Here is a 20,435-nt window from a genome sequence, read left to right on the forward strand (position 1 = left end):
ATGGCAGGGGACTAGGAACTGGATAATCTTTAGGGTCCCTTCCAACCCAACCCCTTCTGACTTTATGAATCTATGAGAGTCCCTGCTGGGGATGCTTCAAGTGACAGAAGTCTTCACAACAGAGACCAGAGCAGCACAGATATTTCCCTGGCAGGTTTCCAAGCCCTCAGTTCACATTAGAAAGCTCCAGAGCTGTTGCTGGCACCAGCAGCTGTAGTTTCATCCTTTGCAGCAGCTCCCAAGTTCCCCTTGGAAATCTTTCCTTGTTAGTGCTATAAGCTGCTGCAGCTGTCCCAGGGGAAGGGTTTTTATTTAATGAGGGAGTTTTGGCCATTCCAACTCAAACATTTTTATTTCTATGCTCTTGGCTTCAGCCATCCTCACAGAGGATGGGATGAAGGAGGGAACTTACATTTGGGGACAAGGAGGAAGAACCAAGGCCACAAGAAGCCATTCCCACCATTTCCCAAAATCTCTGAGGAGTCTTTGCTAAGTTGTTGTGACTTCAAATTTCAAACCAAGCATTAACTTCTGGGACAAGAGGACTACTCAGTGGTTAAGAGAGTCCCTAAGAGCTTTCAGAAACTCTTTTCCCCTGCTTTCCCAACCCTAGCTGGGGCCCAGCACAGTCCAGAAAGGCTCTGCCACCAGTCCACTCCCAACAGCACCCTAAAACCAGCCTCTGAAGCACCACCACACTCTGGACCCAGAGGAGAAAGGGAGGAAAGGATTAAACAAAACCCCCAAACCCTTCAGGAACACAAAAGAGACTGACAGAAAATACATGAAAAGCAGGAGAAGCTATGAAAATATGTTGAGATGGTCAAGTAAAGTCACATCAAAATATATTTAAAAACCAGAAATTCCAATCTGCATGGAATTGAAAACTCCAATCTGCCAGCTTTTGTTTGTTTGTCCTGCTCAAGGAGTCTTCTTTGTTGTTCCAGGGCAAGGAACATGATAGGCAGCACCAAGTTATGTCCCAAGAAGGGCTGAACGTCCCCCAGCTTTGAGCACTTCCACCATTTACAAAGGAACAACAACAACAAAAAAATTCCAGATACCTCACCAAGTGACACCCCCTCCCTCCCCCCCTTTTTGCACTCTCCAGTGGGCTCCAGACTGCAACCAAAGGAACTTTTCCTTTTTCACTCAAGTCCCATTTTGGCCACACATCAATAGCCCTGCAAGCCGTTGTACACCTTCTGCACCGAGCTTTGCTTCAGCAGCTGTTTGAGACCTGCAGGAGAAAGGGAAACAAAAAATATTACTGCACAGCACAGAGAGGAGGAGGAAGAGGAGAATCAGAGAATCAGGCAGGGTAGCTTAGCACCATTCCCATACCTTGTTTCCTGCTTGGCTAGCTCTAGGCAGCTTCTCTGGCCTGAAGGACACCCTCAAAGTGGATGTTTGATCACACATGATCATAGAATCAGTCAGGGTTGGAAGGGACCACAAGGCTCAGCCAGTTCCAACCCCCCTGCCATGGGCAGGGACACCTCACACCAGATCAGGCTGGCCAGAGCCTCATCCAGCCTGGCTGCAAACACCTCCAGGGATGGGACCTCGACCACCTCCCTGGACAACCCATTCCAGGCTCTCACCACTCTCATGGGGAAGAACTTCTTCCTCACATCCAGTCTGAATCTCCCCACTTCCAGCTTTGTTCCATTCCCCCAGTCCTGTCACTCCCTGACACCCTCCCCAGGGTCCCAAAAGTCCCTCCCCAGCTTTCTTGTAGCCCCCTTCAGATATTGGAAGGCCACAAGAAGGTCACCTCAGAGCCTTCTCTTCTCCAGACTGAGCAGTCCCACCTCTCTCTGTCTGTCCTCATAGGAGAGGTGCTCCAGCCCTCTGATAGAGGAGGAGGGGGCTCTGACTTTGCCCTTCCTGCTACATGCACAGCCCTGGACACTGCTGTCTTTCTGGCATCAGCCTTTCCATGCTGAGCTCACCACTGGTTACTCCAAGAGTAAAAAAAAAAAAAAAAAACACAACAAACAAAACCAAACCAGAAAATACCACCCCCAAAATAAACCCCCAAATCCAGCAATCCAATAGTATTGCCTTTGCTGTGGTTGTTGTTTAGGAAATCATTTGATGGCTCACAGCATTCAATTCATGAGTATGCTTCTAAAATAGCTACAGCTTTGGGTCTGAATGTGGCTGATTAGGAACCAGGGTGTGGCCAACAAGGCCAATGGCATCCTGGCCTGTATCAGGAATGGTGTGAGCAGCAGGGCTCACTTTTGGGGCCCTCGCTACAAGGAATACATTGAGGTGCTGGAAGGTGTCCAGAGAAGGGCCATGAGGATGAGCAGAGGGCTGGAGCTGCTCTGCTCTGGAGACAGCCTGAGAGAGTTGGGGTTGTGCAGTCTGGAGAGGAGAAGGCTCCCAGGAGACCTTCTTGTGGCCTTCCAGTATCTGAAGGGGGCTCCAAGAAAGCTGGGGAGGGACTTTGGAGGGTGTCAGGGAGTGATAGGACTGGGGGGGATGGAGCAAAACTAGAAATGGGGAGATTCAGATTGGATGTTAGGAAGAAGTTCTTCCCCATGAGGGTGGTGAGAGACTGGCAGAGGTTGCCCAGGGAGGTGGTGGAAGCCTCATGCCTGGAGGTTTTTGCAGCCAGGCTGGGTGTGGCTGTGAGCAACCTGCTGTAGTGTGAGGTGTCCCTGCCCATGGCAGGGGGGTTGGGACTGGATGAGCCTTGAGGTTCCTTCCAACCCTGACAATTCAAGGATTCTATGTGCTGGAGCTGGTCCAGAGGAGGACAACAAAGCTGGTGAAGGGTTTGGAGAACAAGTCTTGTGAGGAGTGGCTGAGGGAACTGAGGTTGTTCAGCCTGGAGAGAAGGAGGCTGAGGAGAGACCTTGTTGCTTTCTGCAACTCTCTGAAAGGAGGTCGTAGTGAGGCAGGAGTTGGTCTCTTCACCCTAGTAACAAGTGATGGGACAAGAGGAAATGGCCTCAAGTTGCACCAGGGGAGATTGGAGTATTAGATGAAACTTATTCACTGAAAGGGTTCCAAACACTGGAACAAGCTCCCAAGGGAAGTGGTTGAATCCTCATCCCTGGAGGCTTTGAAAAGCCATAGAGATGTGGTGCTGAGGGACATGGTTTAGCACCAGACTTGGTAGAGTTCATGGTTGGACTTGATGATCTTGAAGGTCTTTTCCAACCAAAACTATTCTATGATTCAACACCCAGAAATATCCCCCCTCAATGCCCTTCTCTCCTGCTCCTTAAGCATTCCTACAAGGAGAAATAAGGCCCAAGGTTAGTGATGCTGTCCCAGTGCTTTCATGCACTCTTGGACCAACACAAGACCAGTGGGATCCAGGGATAAAGGCTCCTGTGCTACAGACTCCAAGCCCAGAGCACCACCCTCGAGTTCCTCACAGCTCTGTAAGGCACAAAGCTGACTCCCAGAGCTGCTTTGCTATTGAAGCTGAGGACAATTTTATCATCTCAAAGAAAACTGCACCTACTGAAGAGCTTTCTGAGCATTTCCACTCAAATTCTTCAAGCTCATCTCCCCAGGCCCCCTCTACAGCCCAAGAGAAATCTGCTGGCAGCCAGCTCAGGAGGGCTGCATTTGAATCCTTCTGGACTTGGCCAGCTGCAGAAAGCCACCTGAGGGATTGGAAAGCAGAGGTCTGCACACTGGTATGCAGTGCCTGGGGACACTGCTGGCCACTAGGAGTGGTCCCTGGAGGCATGTAAGAGAAAGAACCAGAATCACAGAGTGTTAGAGGTTGGAAAGGACCTCCAGAGATCATCAAGTCCAACCCCCCTGCCAAATCAGGGTCACTTAGGGTAGTCCACACAGGAATGCATCCAGGCAGGTTTTGTAAGTCTCCAGAGAAGGAGCTTCTTATCTGTGGACTTGATCCTGCTGATGGCCTGGAAAGCTTCAGTTGTTTTGAAAGGCAGCTCTACAAAGGAGCCTGGATGACAGATGCCACCTTCCCCAGCCCTGGAAGGCCATTCATAAAACATTTGACAGACTCTGAGGTCTAGCCAGGGTCAACCTGCTGGCAGAGCAGGGTAAGAGAGAGTGACTCAACCCAACAAAGCAGAACTAACTCAGCTACTGCAGCTGGCACACCCAGGGACACTGGCAGGTCCTTCACTGCTACTTACAGGGCAAGCCTACACAAGAGGGAGGAAGCCAAGTGGCAGGAGTAGATGTGTCACACTGTTTGTCCAGAGATAAGCAGAGGAGATTCCCTCCCTGAAGTCAGCCTGGTCACACACTGCCCAGGCCATGGAGGCCCCAGGGCAAGGCTGCATCCCTGCTCTGACCAGCAGCAGAAAGCACTCAGCCTGAGGCAGATCTGTCAGGCCACACAATAGAGAGGAAAGCTCCCCACCCCACGGGTAACTTCCAAACAAAAGGAAGCTAAATGGCTGCAATTCTGCTGTTGGCTGTCCCCAGGACAGCTCTGGGCTTGCAACAAAGCCTACAAACACCTGGCTTGCACCTCAGCAGGGCAGCAGGCAGGCCTGTCTCAGATCAGCTCGCCCTGTTGCTCCACTGAAGCCAGAGCTGTGGTTCCATTCTGTCCACATCTGCACAACAGCACATCAGCACAGCTCCTAACTTCAAGTGAGGCATGGAGGTGGGGGATCAGCAAGTGAACAACCAACCAACCCCAAACTGTCAGCAGTCAAGCCCTTTAGGAACCCCACCTACAAGAGTGCATGTCTCTGCAAACCTTGTCCTGATTGCCTACCCTGCTTGTCACTCTGGCTGCAAGTGCTTGACACAGAATGACAGAAAGGTAGGGACTGGAAGGCACCTCTGCAGATCATTCAGTCCAACCCCCCTGCCAAGGCAGGGTCACCTACAGGTGGTCACACAGGAACACACCCAGGTGGCTTTGGAATGTCTCCAGAGATGGAGACTCCACCACCTCTCTGGGCAGCCTGCTCCAGGGCTCTGTCACCCTTAAATTCCAGAAGTTCCTCCTCATGTTTAGGTGGAACTTGTGATGTTCAAGTGTGTGCCCCTCACCCCTTTGTCCTGTCACTGGGCACCACTGAACAAAGCCTGGCCCCATCCTCCTGACCCCCTCCCCTAAGTGTTGATCAGTACTGATGAGATCCCCACTCAGGCTGCTCTTCTGCAGGCTCAACAGCCTCAAATCTCTTCAGCCTTTCCTCCTCACAGAGCTGTTCCAGTGCCCTCAGCATCTCTGTGGCCCTGTGCTGTACCCTCCACAGCAAGTCCCTTGAACCAGGGAGCCCAGAACTGGACACAATACTCCAGCTGTGGCCTCAGCAGGGTAGAGGACAGGGGGAGGAGAACCTCTCTCAACCTGCTGGCCACACTCTTCTTGCTGTACCCCAGGATGCCCTTGGCCTTCTTGGCCACCAGGGTCACACCAGCTCTGCTAAAATCATGGAAAAGTGTCTGTGCAGGGGTAACTGGAATCAAGGCAGCTCTCTGCCAGGCAGGAACAATGCTTCCTGCTCCCTGGGCAGGGATTTTGACTCCTTTCCTACACTCAGAAGTGTCCTCAGCAGCAGGGCAGGCCAGCCCCTGTACACAAACTGCTAGCCAGGGCACTCTCCCAGGGAGTGCAAGGCAAGGTCACTTCCTCTCCACAGCCAAAGGAGGCCCAAAGCCACTTCCTGGAGGATGTGGCTCCTTGATGTGCACTCTTGGGAAGGAAGGACACAGCAGGAGAAAGGTGTGCTCAGTAACCCTAAAGAAAGTTAGCTTAGCACCATTCCCATACCTTGTTTCCTGCTGGCTAGCTCTAGGCAGCTTCTCTGGCCTGAAGGACACCCTCAAAGTGGATGTTTGACCACACATGATCACAGAATCAGTCAGGGTTGGAAGGGACCACAAGGCTCAGCCAGTTCCAACCCCCCTGCCATGGGCAGGGACACCTCACACCAGATCAGGCTGGCCAGAGCCTCATCCAGCCTGGCTGCAAACACCTCCAGGGATGGGGCCTCAAACACCTCCCTGGACAACCCATTCCAGGCTCTCACCACCCTCATGGGGAAGAACTTCTTCCTCACATCCAGTCTGAATCTCCCCACTTCCAGCTTTGTTCCATCAGGAATTCCAGCCAGGAATTCTGACCTTTGGTGCTACTGCACCTCAGGCACTATTTACTAGAAGCAGCTTCAAGACTTTTGTGAGACCACAAAGAGGTATGAGAAGACAACCTGGGCACTCGGCTGCCTGCTGTCGAGCTCTGGGCACAGCAGAGCTAAAGCAGGGACTCCAAAGCTCCTGAGCAGACAGCAAACAAGTGTCAGCAGAGAGGGACAGAAGGCAAGGCAGGGAGAAAAGCACCTCTGAGAAACAGGCAATAAATTCCCTGATGTCACAGGAAAGCAAATATTATTGATCTGCCTCTAAAGGTCATGTGCTCACAGTGATGCTCACAGAGTGTCTCCTGCCACCCCAGCAGCTGCACATGTGGTTGAGATAAGAAGCCAGGGCCACTGCCAACAATAAGAACAAAAAGGGATGTTTGGAATTCTGAAGCCCACACTCTTCCTTTGGAACTGTACCCTGACCTGCTGCCACACAATGTGGCCAGACCTCAGCCCTCACACAGCTCCTTCAGGCACTGGGCATTTGGAGTTGCCCTGGTGCACAGAAATGCAGAGCTGCCTCCCCAGCCCCTTCCTCAGAGCAGTCTGGGACTGCCTTGGGAGGGAGCAGAATGTTTGCAGACCCCTCCCCATGCCTAAGCACATTCACACCAGCACCACTACCTCTGGGTGTTCAGTTAGGGCTGCTCAGCCTGGAGAAGAGAAGGCTCCAGGGAGACCTCAGAGCAGCCTTCCAGCACCTGAAGGGGGCTGCAAGAAAGCTGGGGAGGGACTTTTGACATGGGCTGGGAGTGACAAGAGAAGAGGCAATGGCTTTGAGCTGGAAGAGGGGAGATTGAGACTGGAGATGAGGAAGAAATTCTTGACAGTGAGGGTGGGGAGACACTGGAACAGGTTGCCCAGGGAGGCTGTGGATGCCTCCTCCATGGAGGTGTTCAAGGCCAGGTTGGATGAGGCCTTGAGTCACTTGGGCTGGTGGGAGGTGTCCCTGCCCATGGCAGGGGGTTGGAACTGGATGATCTTGAAGGTCCCTTCCAACCCAAACCATTCTATGAATCTCTGACATTGGTAAAGGTGTGAGAGCAATTTGGATAACCAGAGGCTTCTGTCACTGCTCTTTGCCCTCTCTCTTCACAAACTGCCCAGAGCAACAGCTGCAAAACCTCCCATCTGTTTGAGAGGTGCTGCTGCCTTAGATGAAGCTTCAAGAAGGGCAGCAGAGCCTGAAATGAGCCTTCACACTGTGCTCCACAGTCTTCACTGGGCACAACACACTTGCCACAACCAGAGAGCACAGGGGTGGAAACACCAAGCAGGGTCACTGCCAGCCCAGAAAGAGAGCTCACAGCCTAAACACCTGCAGGAGGAGCAGCAGAGCACTGGCCAGCCCTGCAGCTCCAGCTGCCAAGCGGGCTCCAAGCAGTAGCTAGCAGTGCTGTCAAAGCAGCAGCTGAGTTCTGTAGGGCTGAGAATCACAGAACTGTTTGGCTTGGAAAAGCTCTCTAAAGATTATCCAGTCCCACCTTCAACACAACCCCACCATGGCCATTAAACCCTGTCCCCGAGTGCCATGTCTACACCTTTCTTGAACACCTCCAGGGATGGGGACTCCACCACCTCCCTGGGCAGCCTGCTCCAATCCCTCACCACTCTTGCAGCAAAGAAATTGTTCCTCATCTTCAATCTCACCCTCTCCTGGCACAACTTCAGGCCATTTCCTTTTTTATCACCTAATACTAGGGAGAAGAGACCAACCCCCAACTCACTCCAACCTCCTTTGAGGGAGCTGTAGAGGGCAATGAGGTCTCCTCTCAGCCTCCTCCAGACTAAACAACCCCAACTCCCTCAGCTGCTCCTCACCAGCCCTGCTCTCCAGACCCTTCACCAGTTTTGTTGCCCTTCTGTGTCAAAAAAACCCCAACCCACCCAGGCCCTGGCTTCCCTCTACAAGCTTGAGGAGTCCAGGAAAGCTGCACATTCTACCAGGACAGCTGCCAGAATCCACTAAAAGGGCACCTTCAGAAGAAGGTGGAAGGTGTAACAGCCCTGACCAGCAAAAGCTTTGGTGATGGAGACTTTCTGAATTGCTGCACTGCTACACACCAGGAACTTCTTTGCCCTGTAGCAGAGGACAGAGCCCTTGATGCCTCCTGCAGGACAGCATAACCTACTGTAGAGGTTGCTGAAGCCAAGGAGTTTGCAGCTAGGGGTACAGAATTTACCCTGCTGTCAGCTGTGGGATTTCTCCATGGAGCTGAGAAGCAGATCTCTCTTATGGAATGCCATTGCACCCTTCCTCCCTGTATGGCAGAAGGGGATGTAGAGAAGACCAATCCTTCTCCTGCTGCTGCATGACACTCCTTACCCTTGGCCCTAGTGGGCTTTGCACAAGTCTTGCCTCTAACTAGCAGCAAGGGTTGGAAAGCTGCTTCTGATGCCATTCTAGCAGAGGCAAAGCAGACAGAGCCCAGAGCAGTGAGTCTCAGCTCAGACATGGCCAGCTACAGAACACAGCTCCTGCACACTGGCCAGGTGCTGCATGCCAGCAGTGGCACAGCCCAGTCTAGTGCAGCCCCGGCAGCTGCAGCAGCCAAGCTCCCTTGCTTCAATGGGAAATGGGAGGGAAAGCACAGGGCAGCAGCCAACTGTGTCACGCAGCACAAGGGGCAGAGGGCAAGAAGAGCTTCTCCTGGCCACTGGCTGAGTTGTGGCAGCTTCTGCTCAGCTGTGGTGAGGGGCCTGTGCGGGCTGCTCTGGCCAGCTGCACAGCACTCACCTTCCCGCTGCTCGCCTGTCAGCTGCTCCCTGGGGAACTCCACATCAAAGGTGATGATCAGGGAGCCTTTGATGTTGTTGTTATCAAAGCTTGGGAGACCTTCTCCTTTCTTCCAGAGCTTGGCCCCAGGTTTTGTAATTTTATCTCGAGCAATGTGAACCTAGAGACAAAAGGAACATTTCAGGAGGTTACTGCTGCTCTCTGCCTCTCCTTTCCACTCCACTGAACTGCTTCAGCTGCTGTTGATTGCTTGCCAAAGGCAGTGATGCTCGGGGAGGCAGGCAGGATTCCTGCCAGGACCAGCAGATGCAGGAACTGCTGTGACAGCCTGCAGTCAAGACCCACACTCTGCACCCCTTGTACGGGGCCTGCTCTGGCTGCACTGGAATTGGTCTGGCAGGTTCTAGCAGAGGGGACACTGGATACAGCCAGCAGCTGCACAGACTTCAAGCAAGGCTAAGCTTCAGCACAGGAGGCCTGCAGTGAAATGTTTCTCCCACGAGCACAGTCAGACAGGGTGGCTACCAAGTGGATGGAGACTCCCTTTGTACAGGGAGTCCCATGGGGAAGACAAGGGGTGATGGGGACAAGATACTGCTGGGGGAGATTCCCATTGGGCTCCAGAAGGAAATGTTTCCCCATGAGCACAGACACTGGAATCATCTCCCAAGGGAAGCAGTGGAGTCCCCTCCACTGAGCAGCTTGAAGACTCAGCTTGCCAGGGTGCTGGCCCAGCTCATTTCAACTGCACCATCACCTAGAGAGGTTGGAGCAGATGATCCTTGGGGGCCCTTCTAAGCTGGTACTCTGTGATTCTGTGACATTCAGGCAAACCTTTGCCTCACCTTGTGCCCATCCAAGTGGGCAATGTCCATTTCAAAGCCTGTAAGTGCCTCGACCAGCGAGATTGTCACATTTGTATACAAGTCATCTCCTCTTCTTTCAAAGACTGGGTGCCTGTGGAAAGAACAGACATTGGAATTATTCTCCTTCCAGGTTCTCAAGCTTCCTCCCAGGGAAGTGCTGGAAGCCCCATCCCTGGAGGTTTTTAAGGTCAGGCTGGATGTGGCTGTGAGCAACCTGATCTAATGTGAGGTTGGCAGGGGGGGTTGGAACTAGATGATCCTTGAGTTATTTTCCATCTCTAACAATTCTATGATTCCATGATTCCTCCTCTCTATTTGTGACTTTGGAGAGCTCACAAATCAGAGAGGAAGTGAACAATTGAAGAAATGGTGCTTTTTTTTCCTGTGTGGGGTACACACTACTTCTAACCTTTCTATTTCTAGGGCAGTGAGTGGTGAGGTGTGGCAAGAAGCTGTGACTCACTCAACAATTTTTCTTAGGAGGGCATTTCCTTACAACAGGGAGCTTGTGTGGCTTGTGGAAAAAAAGAGCAACTTGTGTGATTCACACAGCAGCTCCTAATGCATGCCACAACGTGAGGCAAAGGAAGTAAAAGTGGAATGATGGCAGCATCTTAACAGTGCTGCTCAGCATCAGCAGAGCTGAACACCCTGCACAGCCCTGAGTGCCACAGCCCTGCTGAAAGGCAAGCTGCACTGCCAGCCAAGCAGGCAACACTGCCTGGGAAGTCACTTACTGCTTCCTTTAGTGACCCCTCTCTAAGTGGGCACAGAGCAGCCCTGAGAGGGCTTTCAGATCCAGAAGAAAGCCATGAAGATGATCAGAGGGCTGGAGCACCTCCCCTCTGAGAGCAGGCTGGGAGAGTTCAGGTTGTTCACCATGGAGAAGGCTCTGTGGAGAACTTAAAGCAGCCTTCCAGTACTTACAGGGAGCCTAGAGGAACGATGAGAAGGGGTTACAGTTTAAAACTGAATAAGGGGAAATTTAGAGTGGGAGCAGGCTGCCCAGAGAGGTTGTGGAGTCTCCTTCTCTGGAGACTTTCCAGGCCCATCTGGATGTGTTCCTGTGTGACCTGTACTGGACTTCATGGTCCTGCTTGGGCAGGGGGGTTGGACTCGATGATCTTTGGAGGTCCTTTCCAACCCCTAACATCCTGTGAGCCTGTGAGTGGGGATTAGGAAGAAATTCTTTCCAGTGAGGGTGGTGAGATGCTGCAACAGGTTGCCCAGGAGGGTTGTGGATGCTCCCTCCCTGGAGGTGTTCAAGGCCAGGCTGGATGAGGCCTTAAGCAAGCTGGGCTGGTGGGAGGTGTCCCTGCCCATGGCAGGGGGTTGGAACTGGATGATCTTTAGGGTCCCTTCCAAGCCCAACCATCCATGACTCCATAAGCAGGAGGGGTGGAAGGGGGGCAGTTACTCACTTCAGTACTTTGATTCGGAAGCGCAGATCTCCTGGCTCCCCATCCACATGGGGCTCACCTGTGAGAGAAAGGAAAGCTCTTCAAAGGAGCTGCCCAGGAACAGCCCAGGAAAGCCCCTCCCTGCAGGTGTTCAAGGCCAGGCTGGACTGGGCTTTGAGCAACCTGGTCTAGTGGAAGGTGTCCCTGCCTATGGTAGGGGTGTGGAACTGGATGATCTTCCAACCCAAAGCATTCCCTGGTTCTAGGAAGCAAACAGCACGTTCAGCTCAAGAGACTTGCAGCTCAGATGCTGGAGGAATAAAAGCAGCCAGGGGATCTTCACATGACTTAAGCCCTGCTCACACATCTCTTATTATAAAGCACAGGACTCTTGAGTACTGCCCTCAAGGATGTGCCAGCTCTCTGCTCTGAAAAAACCCTTTCTTTAGCCCTGTTCTTCACTTGAAAGACTTCATCTCCTGGGCAGAAGGGGTTCCCTCACATACTCAAGCCTGGAAGTAATGCTCCTGCTCAAAAGTTATTTGAAACATCAGATTTAGAATTTTTGTGTGTGTGCACCCCTTGCACCAGCAAAGGCAGCAGAACTCAGACTCAGCAAGGTTTGCTCCTGGATTTCATCAGCCTGCAAAAGCCTCTCAATTTCAAACCACATCTGATGATCAGTTACCCAAAGCAGGGCTTGGAGGCTTTTCACTGCTCTGCAGACCAGCCTTCCATCATCTTGTGGGACCCTTCCTCCAGTCCTGCCTCCAGTTCTGGTGTCCCCAGCAGGAGGAGGACACAGAGCTGGTGGAGAGAGTCCAGAGCAGGCCACAAAGATGATCCAAGGGTTGGAGCACCTCTGCTATGAGGATAGGCTGAGGGAGCTGGGGTTGTTCAGCCTGGAGAACAGAAGACTCCAGGGGGACCCTAGAGCTGCCTTCTAACACGTGAAAGGATCCTACAGGAAGGTTGGAGAGGGATTTTTAATGAGGCAGGAGACAGGAACAAGGGGGAATGGTTTGAAGATGAGAGAGAACAGGGTTAGACTGGATGTGAAGAAGTTCTTCAGTAGGAGGGTGGTGAGACTCTGGAACAGGTTGCTCAGGGAGGCTGTGCATGCTTCCTCCTGGGAGTATTCAAGGCCAGGTTGGATGAGACCTTGAGCAGTCAAGCCTAGTTCAGAGATGTCCCTATCCATGGCAGGGGCACTGGAGCAAATGATCTCTAAGGTCCCTTGCAACCTAAGCCATTCTCTGATGATGGCAAAGGAACAGGGTAAAGCTGGGCAGCAGGGCAGTGCCCACATCCATACCTTCCCCAATGAAGGGATACTCCATGCCATCCCTCACACCCGGCTCTATCTCCACTTCCAGCGTTCTCTCCTCGTTCACAAGCCTGCAAAGGGGAAGAGGAAGCAACCAAGAAATTTTCAACCCCTGCTCATGTTACTGGGGCAAGGAGAACACCCCCAGAAGTTAAGGCACACTCTGTCCTTGCTCACATCTACAAATGGAGGGCAAGCCCTGCAGCTCTTGTGTGCTGATACTTATCTAGTGGAAAGGGCAAAGTTCAGCTCCTAAATGCAGTCACCATCTGGATGTGAGACTGCAACACAACATTCCCTGCCCAAGTGTTCCCAGCTGGAACATGTGGGCTTCCCTGCCTTTGTTTATATTCAGGTTTAGTTGTGGGACTGACTGTTCATGGAAAAAGAGGCAAGCTGGGAAGCTCTACAGCTAATCTACTGCAGGAATAACGACTGGCCCCTTGGAGCTGAGGAAGCTGTTTGCTGGGTTTTCCCTAGTTCCCTCAGACCTTGCTTGCTGGTAGCACAGGCACGTTCATCCATCTAGTGGTAGGTTTGGAGTAAACACCCACAGAGCACTAAAGAGTTTATAAACTCACTTGACATTTGGACATTCATCACAAACAACTTCTTGAGTCATCTGGAAACGTCCGGGACCCAGCTGGGTGGTCCTCATCTCCTGCCGGCAGTTGCATTTCCGTTTGCCAGGTGCCTGTCTTGCCACTGGCTTGTTCCTGATGACCTGCATGGAAGAGGAAGAGGTTGAGACCAGCACTCCTGGGTCCCCACAAGGCTCTGGATGTCACTGGTTTGTGTCTGCTGCCTCCACAGTAGCTCCAAACGGCCTCAGCAAAACATTCTGATGACGGTTTTGACCTTGTGTAGAATGGTAGGGGGTGGAAGGGACCTCCAGAGACCATCAAGCCCAAGCCCCCTGTGGGTCTTGCTGAGCACACATTAAATACCAGAACAGCTCTCCCTGACACCACTGCTACCAGCCCCTCTGTTGCTCCTGCACATCTTTCCAAGTAGGAAAGGCAGCACTAGGATGAAACACCTCACACTTTGGTCACAGAGCTTCCTTGGCCCACACCATGGGTAAGATTATTTGGAGCTGTCCCTTTTCCTGCACGCTCCACAACATCAACTCAACACCAACTCCAAAGTGCAGAACAGCAGGGAGCAGCAGTACCAGAGACTGCTGAGGGGGGAAAAAAACCAAAAAAACCAACCAAACAATCAAATCAAAAGGCCAGCACACACTGGCCAACTGTGGACTGCAGAACATTGCAGTGACATATTCATTATCATCATGGAATCATCACAGCATAGGTTGGGTTGGAAGGGACCTCAAAGATCATCTAGTTCCAACCCCATCACCTCCCACCAGCCCAGCTTGCTCAAGGCCTCATCCAACCTGGCCTTGGACACCTCCAGGGAGGAGGCAGCCACAACCTCCTTGGGCAGCCTATTCAAGGGTCCTACCACCCTTGTACTGAAGAACTTCTTCCTGAGCTCCAGTCTAACCCAACTCTCTCTCAGCTTCAAACCACTCCCCCCTTGTCCTGTCTCTAGACACCCTCATGAAAAGTCCTGCAGCCTTCCTGGAGGATTCCTTTAGGTATTGGAAAGCAGCTCTAAGTTCTAGACAGACCACTGCTACCTCTTCCAGCTGGGCTACAGCAGAAAGTGAAGCCAGAGCTGGTCACTGGCAGCCAACAGATGAGCTATAAGGACCACAAGCATCCCTTAGAAAGCAGCTGCCAGATGGCAAAGATGGATAAATGGATTGTGCCTGTAGTTAGCTACAGGCCAGCAGCTTCAACAGCTCTGAACAGCCAGCAGCTTGAATATTCAATAACCAATAGCTTTGACTTTGGACAGGCTGGAGAGGTGGGCCCAAGCCAACCTCAGACAGTTCAACAAGGCCAAGTGCAAGGTCCTGCAGCTGGGTCAGGGCAATCCCAAGCACAAACGTAGTCTGGGTGAGGAGTGGCTCATGAGCAGTGCTGGGGAGAAGGCTTTAGGGGTGTCAGGTGGCAACAGACTCCCCATGAGCCAGCAATGGTCCCTGGCAGCCCAGCAGGCAGCTGTGTGCTGAGCTGCATCCAGAGCAGGGAGAGCAGCAGGGCAGGGAGGGGATTCTGCCCCTCTGCTCTGCTGAGACCCATCTGCACCACTGACTCCAGTTCCGGTGTTCCCAGCACAAGAACAACATTGAAATGTTGGAGTGGGTGCAGAGGAGGCCACAAGAATGATCAGAGGGCTGGAGAACCTCCTCTATGGGGACAGGCTGAGAGAGTTGGGCTGTGCAGTCTGGAGAAGAGAAGGCTCCAGGGAGACCTTAGAGCAGCTTTCCAGTACCTGAAGGGGATACAGGAGAGCTGGGGTGGGACTTTTGACAAGGGCTTGGAGTGACAGGATGAGGGACAATGGCTTTGAGCTGGAAGAAGGCAGAATTGGACTGGAGATTAGAAAAAACTTCTTTAGACGGTAGGGAGACATTGGAACAGGTTGCCTGGAGATGCTGTGGATGCCTCCTCCCTGGAGGTGTTCAAGGCCAGGCTGGATGAGGCCTTGAGCAACCTGGGCTAGCAGAAGGGGCAGGGGAGTTGGAACTGGATGATCTTTAAGGTCCCTTCCAACCCAAACCATTCTGTGATTCACAAGAGCCTTCACTGTCAGATACTGAGAAAAAGCTCATCTGTGTCAGTGCCATTCTTTGGCAGAAGAGGCCCCTCAGAGCAGTGGCCAGGCCAGGCAGCTCAAGGTTGAGCATGTGACAGCTGAGCACACACTGCAGAGCTCAAGGGGCAAGCAGGCAAACTTACTTCTACAAAATTTCCCGAGTACACCTCCTCCAGAGTGACCTCCAGGTCCACGATGATGTCACTTCCCCGGGGAATGTTCCTGTCCTGTTGGCGAGGGCTCCCTCCAAACATGAATCCAAAGTCCCCAAAGAAGCTGGAGCAAAGCACAGCAGTTAGTTCAGGAAGGGATTCTGATCAAAGGAGGCTTTGATGAAGGCAGAAGCAGTGTGTTGCTTGGCAAACACCTCTGGTCCCTCAGAGAGCCCCCTCCTTATGGCACAAAGCACCACAGCAAACCCAGAGACTTCCTTTTGCTCCTGCAGGACTCAAGGAAAGGCCTTCAGACCAAGCAGGCACTTGGGAAGAGTTTGCTGTACTAAACCACTTGAGTCTGGGAGTAGGACTTGAATGCCAACACCTCAACATCTGACCACTAAGGGAAGTCCTCTCTGTGCTGCACTGCTGCTCCACTACCATTACCACAAGGCATAGACTCCAAGTAGTGCTCTCCATCTTCCAGTACCTGAGGGGGTCTACAAGAAAGCTGGGCAGGGACTCTTTGCAAGGGCTTGCAGTGACAGGACAAGGGGCAATGGCTTTGAGCTGCAAGAGGGCAGATTTAGAATGGAGATGAGGAAAAAAAAAAAAATCTTGAGGGTGAGGGTAGAGAGGCATTGGAACAGGTTGCCCAGGGAGGTTGTGGATGTCTCCTCCCTGGAGGTGTTCAAGGCCAGGCTGGATGAGGCTTTGAGCAACCTGGGCTGGTGGGAGGTGTCCCTGCCCATGGCAGCAAGGGTGAAACTGGAAGATGTTTAAGATCCCTTCCAACCCAACCCATTCTGTGACTCTGATCTCTGGCACTGCAAGTCAATGCCAGCAAGCTGGTTTTCAGTTGTTTGAGGACAGGAGGGATACGAAAAATCCTCCTAGCAAGACTATACTATTTCTCTTCTAAAGAGAGCAGCAGACTGAGTTCTCACCCAGAACCACAGCAGGAGATGAACAGCTTCAGAAATTTTAGTAAGTTTGTGCCTAGCAGAAAGAAACAAAGGGGCCTTAAAGAGAGAGTCAGGTTCTGCCTGAGCAGCACACAAGTGCCTTCAAGTCTTAATTCAAATTCTACAGCTGCTCTGAAATACTGTGGGGGTCACTGCAGCATTGCTTTGCAAGAGAACTGTCCCCAGCTGTGATCTGTGGCAGCAGCTTGAGCATCCACCACAGCCCAGATGACATGAGGAGCTCCCTACCTGTTTGAGGCAGCTGCAGCACCTTACACATTGCCCATGCTGGCAGTGCAGCCTGCCAAGTGAGCTACCCTTGTGAGAAGGCATCACTGGTTCCTGCTCTTTGCTCCTGAGGCAGGGATCGATGCAAGACAAACAACTGAGAACTGCTCATGGAACATCCACTTTCAGTTCTCAGCTGTTTCAGAACAGTCCCTCCTGACTAGGCACAAGGCCTTACCTCAATCAGAGCATCCCAGAATTAGAGCCCCGAGTGCAGAACAGCCTAAAGTGGCAAGATGTGCTTACTGTGAGAAGATGTCTCCATGGGAGCTCTGGTGGCCATCCTTCAGTCCCTCCTCACCATAGGCATCATACTGCTTCCTTTTCTCCTCATCTGACAGGACCTGGAGAAGGCAGGCAAAGAGACAAGACACTGACCCACAGTTGAGCTGAGTTGTGGCACAAGGCTTTAGAGGAGCCCTGCTGCTGCTTGACACCAGCACCACCTACAACCTGCCTGCTGCATTGGGCTGGGGAAGTGAAACTGTCCTTAGTTTAGCCTAGCCAAAGCAGGGATAGTTCATCAGACCAGCAGAAGGAACACAGGAAACAGAAACACCGAGTTGATCTTAGGGATGAAGAAAGAATCAGAAGGAACAATTCCAATGGGTTCCCTCAGAGCAGGACACAAAGAAGTAAAAAAAAAAAAACAAAAAACCAAAAAAACCAAACCCAAAACCAAACCACACAACAGCAGTCCTGCTCCTCAGCTGCTTTTCAAGCACTCAGAATGTGTTTCTCCAGCTACAGTCAACAATTCATAACCCCCAGTCCTGGCGTGCAGCAAGAAGAGTGTGGCTAGCAAGTTGAGAGAAGTTCCCCTTCCCCACTCCTCTACCCTGCTGAGGCCACAGCTGGAGTATTGCACCCAGTTCTGGGCTCCCTGGTTCAAGGACAGGGACTTGCTGTGGAGGGTACTTGCAAAGGGCTACGAAGATGCTGAAGGGACTAGAACATCTCTGTGAGGAGGTGTTACAGGTTTAAGAACCACAGAGTCCTCCAGAAGTACCAGAGAGTACAAGGAGGTGGACACAGGAAAGTGTAATCTCTTATTTCATTCCCATCATGCTGCACCCCCTATACAAATGGACATTACTGTCTGCTCTGCCCTTTCCCTTCCTTTCTGCTCCCAGCACACAGAGGTTGTTACCTCCCTGGTATTCTGGGGAAGGTTTGGAGCCTTTCTGTGGCCTTGACAAAGCTAATTTTCAGCTATGCAGTTTCAGCCTAGCACAGGAGGGGCACTGAGTCCTGGATTTTGGCCTGGTTGTGGGAGAAGGTTTTGGCCTAATGAGGTTGTGGCAAGCCCAGGTTGGAGAACTGGGCCAAGGCTGAATATGAATTTGTGCATTTTTTAATTTTTCTGTATGTATTTGTGAATAGTATTTCCATTTAAATTTCCAATTCTCATTTTAATTCTTGGGGGGGGTAGGTGGGTAAAAATCTCTTCCTGTCTGCTCAAACCAAGACAGGAGGAAAGGTGGAAGGGAATTGAGGCTGTTTATTCTGGAGAAGAGCAGCCTGAGGGGAAGGATCTCATCAACACTTAAAGGGTGGATATCAGGAGGGTGGGACTAGGCTTTGTTCAGTGGTTCTCAGTGACAGGACAAGTGGGAAGAGCCATAAACCTGAACATCAGAAGCTCCATCTAAACATGAGGAGGAACTTCTTGAATTTAAGGGTGACAGAGCCCTGGAACAGGCTGCCCAGAGAGGTGGTGGAGTCTCCCTGTCAAGCCAGGTTCACCTAGAGAAGGTTACACAGAAACACATCCAGGTGGGTTTGGAATGTCACCAGAGATGGAAACTCCATCACCTCTCTGGGCAGCCTGTTCCAGTGACCCTTCAATTAAAGAAGCTCCTCCTTTCTGTCCTGCCACTGGGCACCATTGAACAAAGCCTGGTCCCATTCTTCAGACACACACCCTTGAAGTATGGAAATGGCACTTGGGGACATGGTTTAACGGCCATGGTGGTGTTGGGTTGATGGTTGGACTCAATCTTGGAGAGCTTTTCCAACTCAAAGAGTTCTGTGGTACTACCACAGAAACAACAGAAATCCTCACACATGTGACCCCACAGATATTTTCCCCACCTTGATATCTTCTCAAAGGCAAGTCAAGGACTTTTCATCAACTCTCAGCTCCGCCTTACATCCAAGCCAGACACACACACATTTGTTCTTGTGCCAGTCCTTACACCTGATGGAACACAATTTCCACCTCAAAGAACAATTAACAAACCCCAAATCACTTTTGCTTGCTGCCTTCCATTTTCTCTTGCCTGAAGGTGCTATTGTTTTCTATTTACCCCTGACAAGAGCTTCTAATTAACCTGGTGGCCTCTCTACCTTTGTTTTTTATTTGGCATGATGTATGAAATTGGACATGGTAAAGGGGGAGGATGGACTGCACCTGCACCTTTTAGAGAGATCTTTACATTATGGGTCCAGAGGAGGCCATGAAGATGATCAGAGGGCTGGAGCACCTCCCTTACAGGGGCAGGATGGGAGAATTGGGGCTGTGCAGTCTGGAGAAGAGAAGGCTCCAGGGAGACCTTAGAGCAGCTTTCCAGTACCTGAAGGGATACAGGAGAGCTGGGGTGGGACTTTTGACAAGGACTTGGAGTGACAGGATGAGGGACAATGGCTTTGAGATGGAAGAAGGCAGATTTAGACTGGAGATTAAGAAGAAATTCTTTAGAGTGAGGGTGGTGAGACACTGGAAAAAGTTGCCCAGGAAGGTTGGGGATGACCTCTCCCTGGAGGTGTTCAAGGCCAGATTGGATGTGCAAGCTGGTCTAGTGGGAAGTGTTCCTGCCCCAGGCAAGGAGGTTGGAGTCCCTTCCAACCCAAACCATTCTGTGATTCTAAGAGTTCTTAAAAGCTCTCCTTTCCAGTTCCCCTGAATGTTCTAGGATGAAGCCTCAAAACACTGCTTGTTGGCCAAGGTGAGCTTTGTGCTGCCAGCATGTTTTATCATGAACTCCTGCTCACCTCACGGTTTGGGAAGTGCTGGAAGGACTTTAGGTTCTCCCAGTTCCTTACAAGGGAGTGCACAACTTCACCCCTCTCCTTCCCCAGCAGCTACATTAAGCCTTGCTGCATCCTGCAAGCATCCACACCGTCGGTAGTGTTGCCACTCAGCAGAGCTCACGGATGGGAACAGGGCAGGGGGAAGACCCACGGGCTCCAGCCTCACCTCGTAGGCAGCCCCTAAGTCCTGGAACTTCTCCTGCGCTCGAGGGTCGTCGGGGTTCCTGTCAGGATGCAGCTGCAGCGCCAGTTTCCGGTAGGCCTTTTTGATGTCCTTGATCGAGGCGCTGCGCGACACCCCCAAGATCTTGTAGAAGTCCCTCCTGGTGGGGGGGGGGGAGGAGAGGGAAAGGAGAGGAGAAGGAGCGAGGCCCCGTCAGCGCCGCGGCCACTGAGCCTGGGGGAAGGGGTAAGGCAAGCCCGGAGCTGAGGCAGCGGGACGGGGGGGCACAGGCCCGGCGGCGCGGCCCGGCGCACTCACCCGGCGGCGGCCTCCCCGCAGAGGCAGAGCAGCAGAAGAAAGAGGCGGCCGAGCCAGCCGGGGGCCATGGCGCGGCGGCCAGGCCTGCCCGGGCTGGGGCGCAGGCAGAGGTAGCGACGCTCTCCGGACGGGTCCGCAACACCACAACCGCCCGGCCCGGCCCCCATTAGACGTGAGGAGGAGGCCGGCCACAGCCGCTGGCCAATAAGAGCACGGTGCATCCCCGCGCGCTGCGCGCTGCCGACCTATCAGCAACGCACACTTCACCACAGGCTCGCCTCTGCCGGCCAATGGCCCGCCAAGACGTTTGCTTTCAGCCTACCGCGCCAATCACAGCTCAGGACTCACAGTAACCCTGCCCTATCTCTGTGCCAGGCCGCACGGAAGTATGAAGCGG

At 52.3% G+C, this 20,435-nt stretch overlaps 1 protein-coding gene across 1 annotated transcript; it reads right to left on the reverse strand.

The window, feature by feature from the left end:
* Positions 1-1,107: 1,107 nt before the first annotated feature.
* Positions 1,108-20,106, reverse strand: DNAJB11 (DnaJ heat shock protein family (Hsp40) member B11). The gene is made up of 10 exons (XM_054385974.1): positions 20,039-20,106; positions 19,724-19,880; positions 16,771-16,868; positions 15,260-15,392; positions 13,028-13,170; positions 12,435-12,517; positions 11,141-11,198; positions 9,699-9,810; positions 8,854-9,013; positions 1,108-1,240 (listed from the first exon to the last, which is right to left on the reverse strand). Exons 1-10 carry the CDS (start codon positions 20,104-20,106, stop codon positions 1,176-1,178), a joined length of 1,077 nt encoding a protein of 358 aa, XP_054241949.1. The 3' UTR covers positions 1,108-1,175.
* Positions 20,107-20,435: the final 329 nt, after the last annotated feature.

This window comes from Indicator indicator, chromosome 13, assembly GCF_027791375.1.
Source record: "Indicator indicator isolate 239-I01 chromosome 13, UM_Iind_1.1, whole genome shotgun sequence".
Classification (NCBI taxonomy): domain Eukaryota; kingdom Metazoa; phylum Chordata; class Aves; order Piciformes; family Indicatoridae; genus Indicator; species Indicator indicator.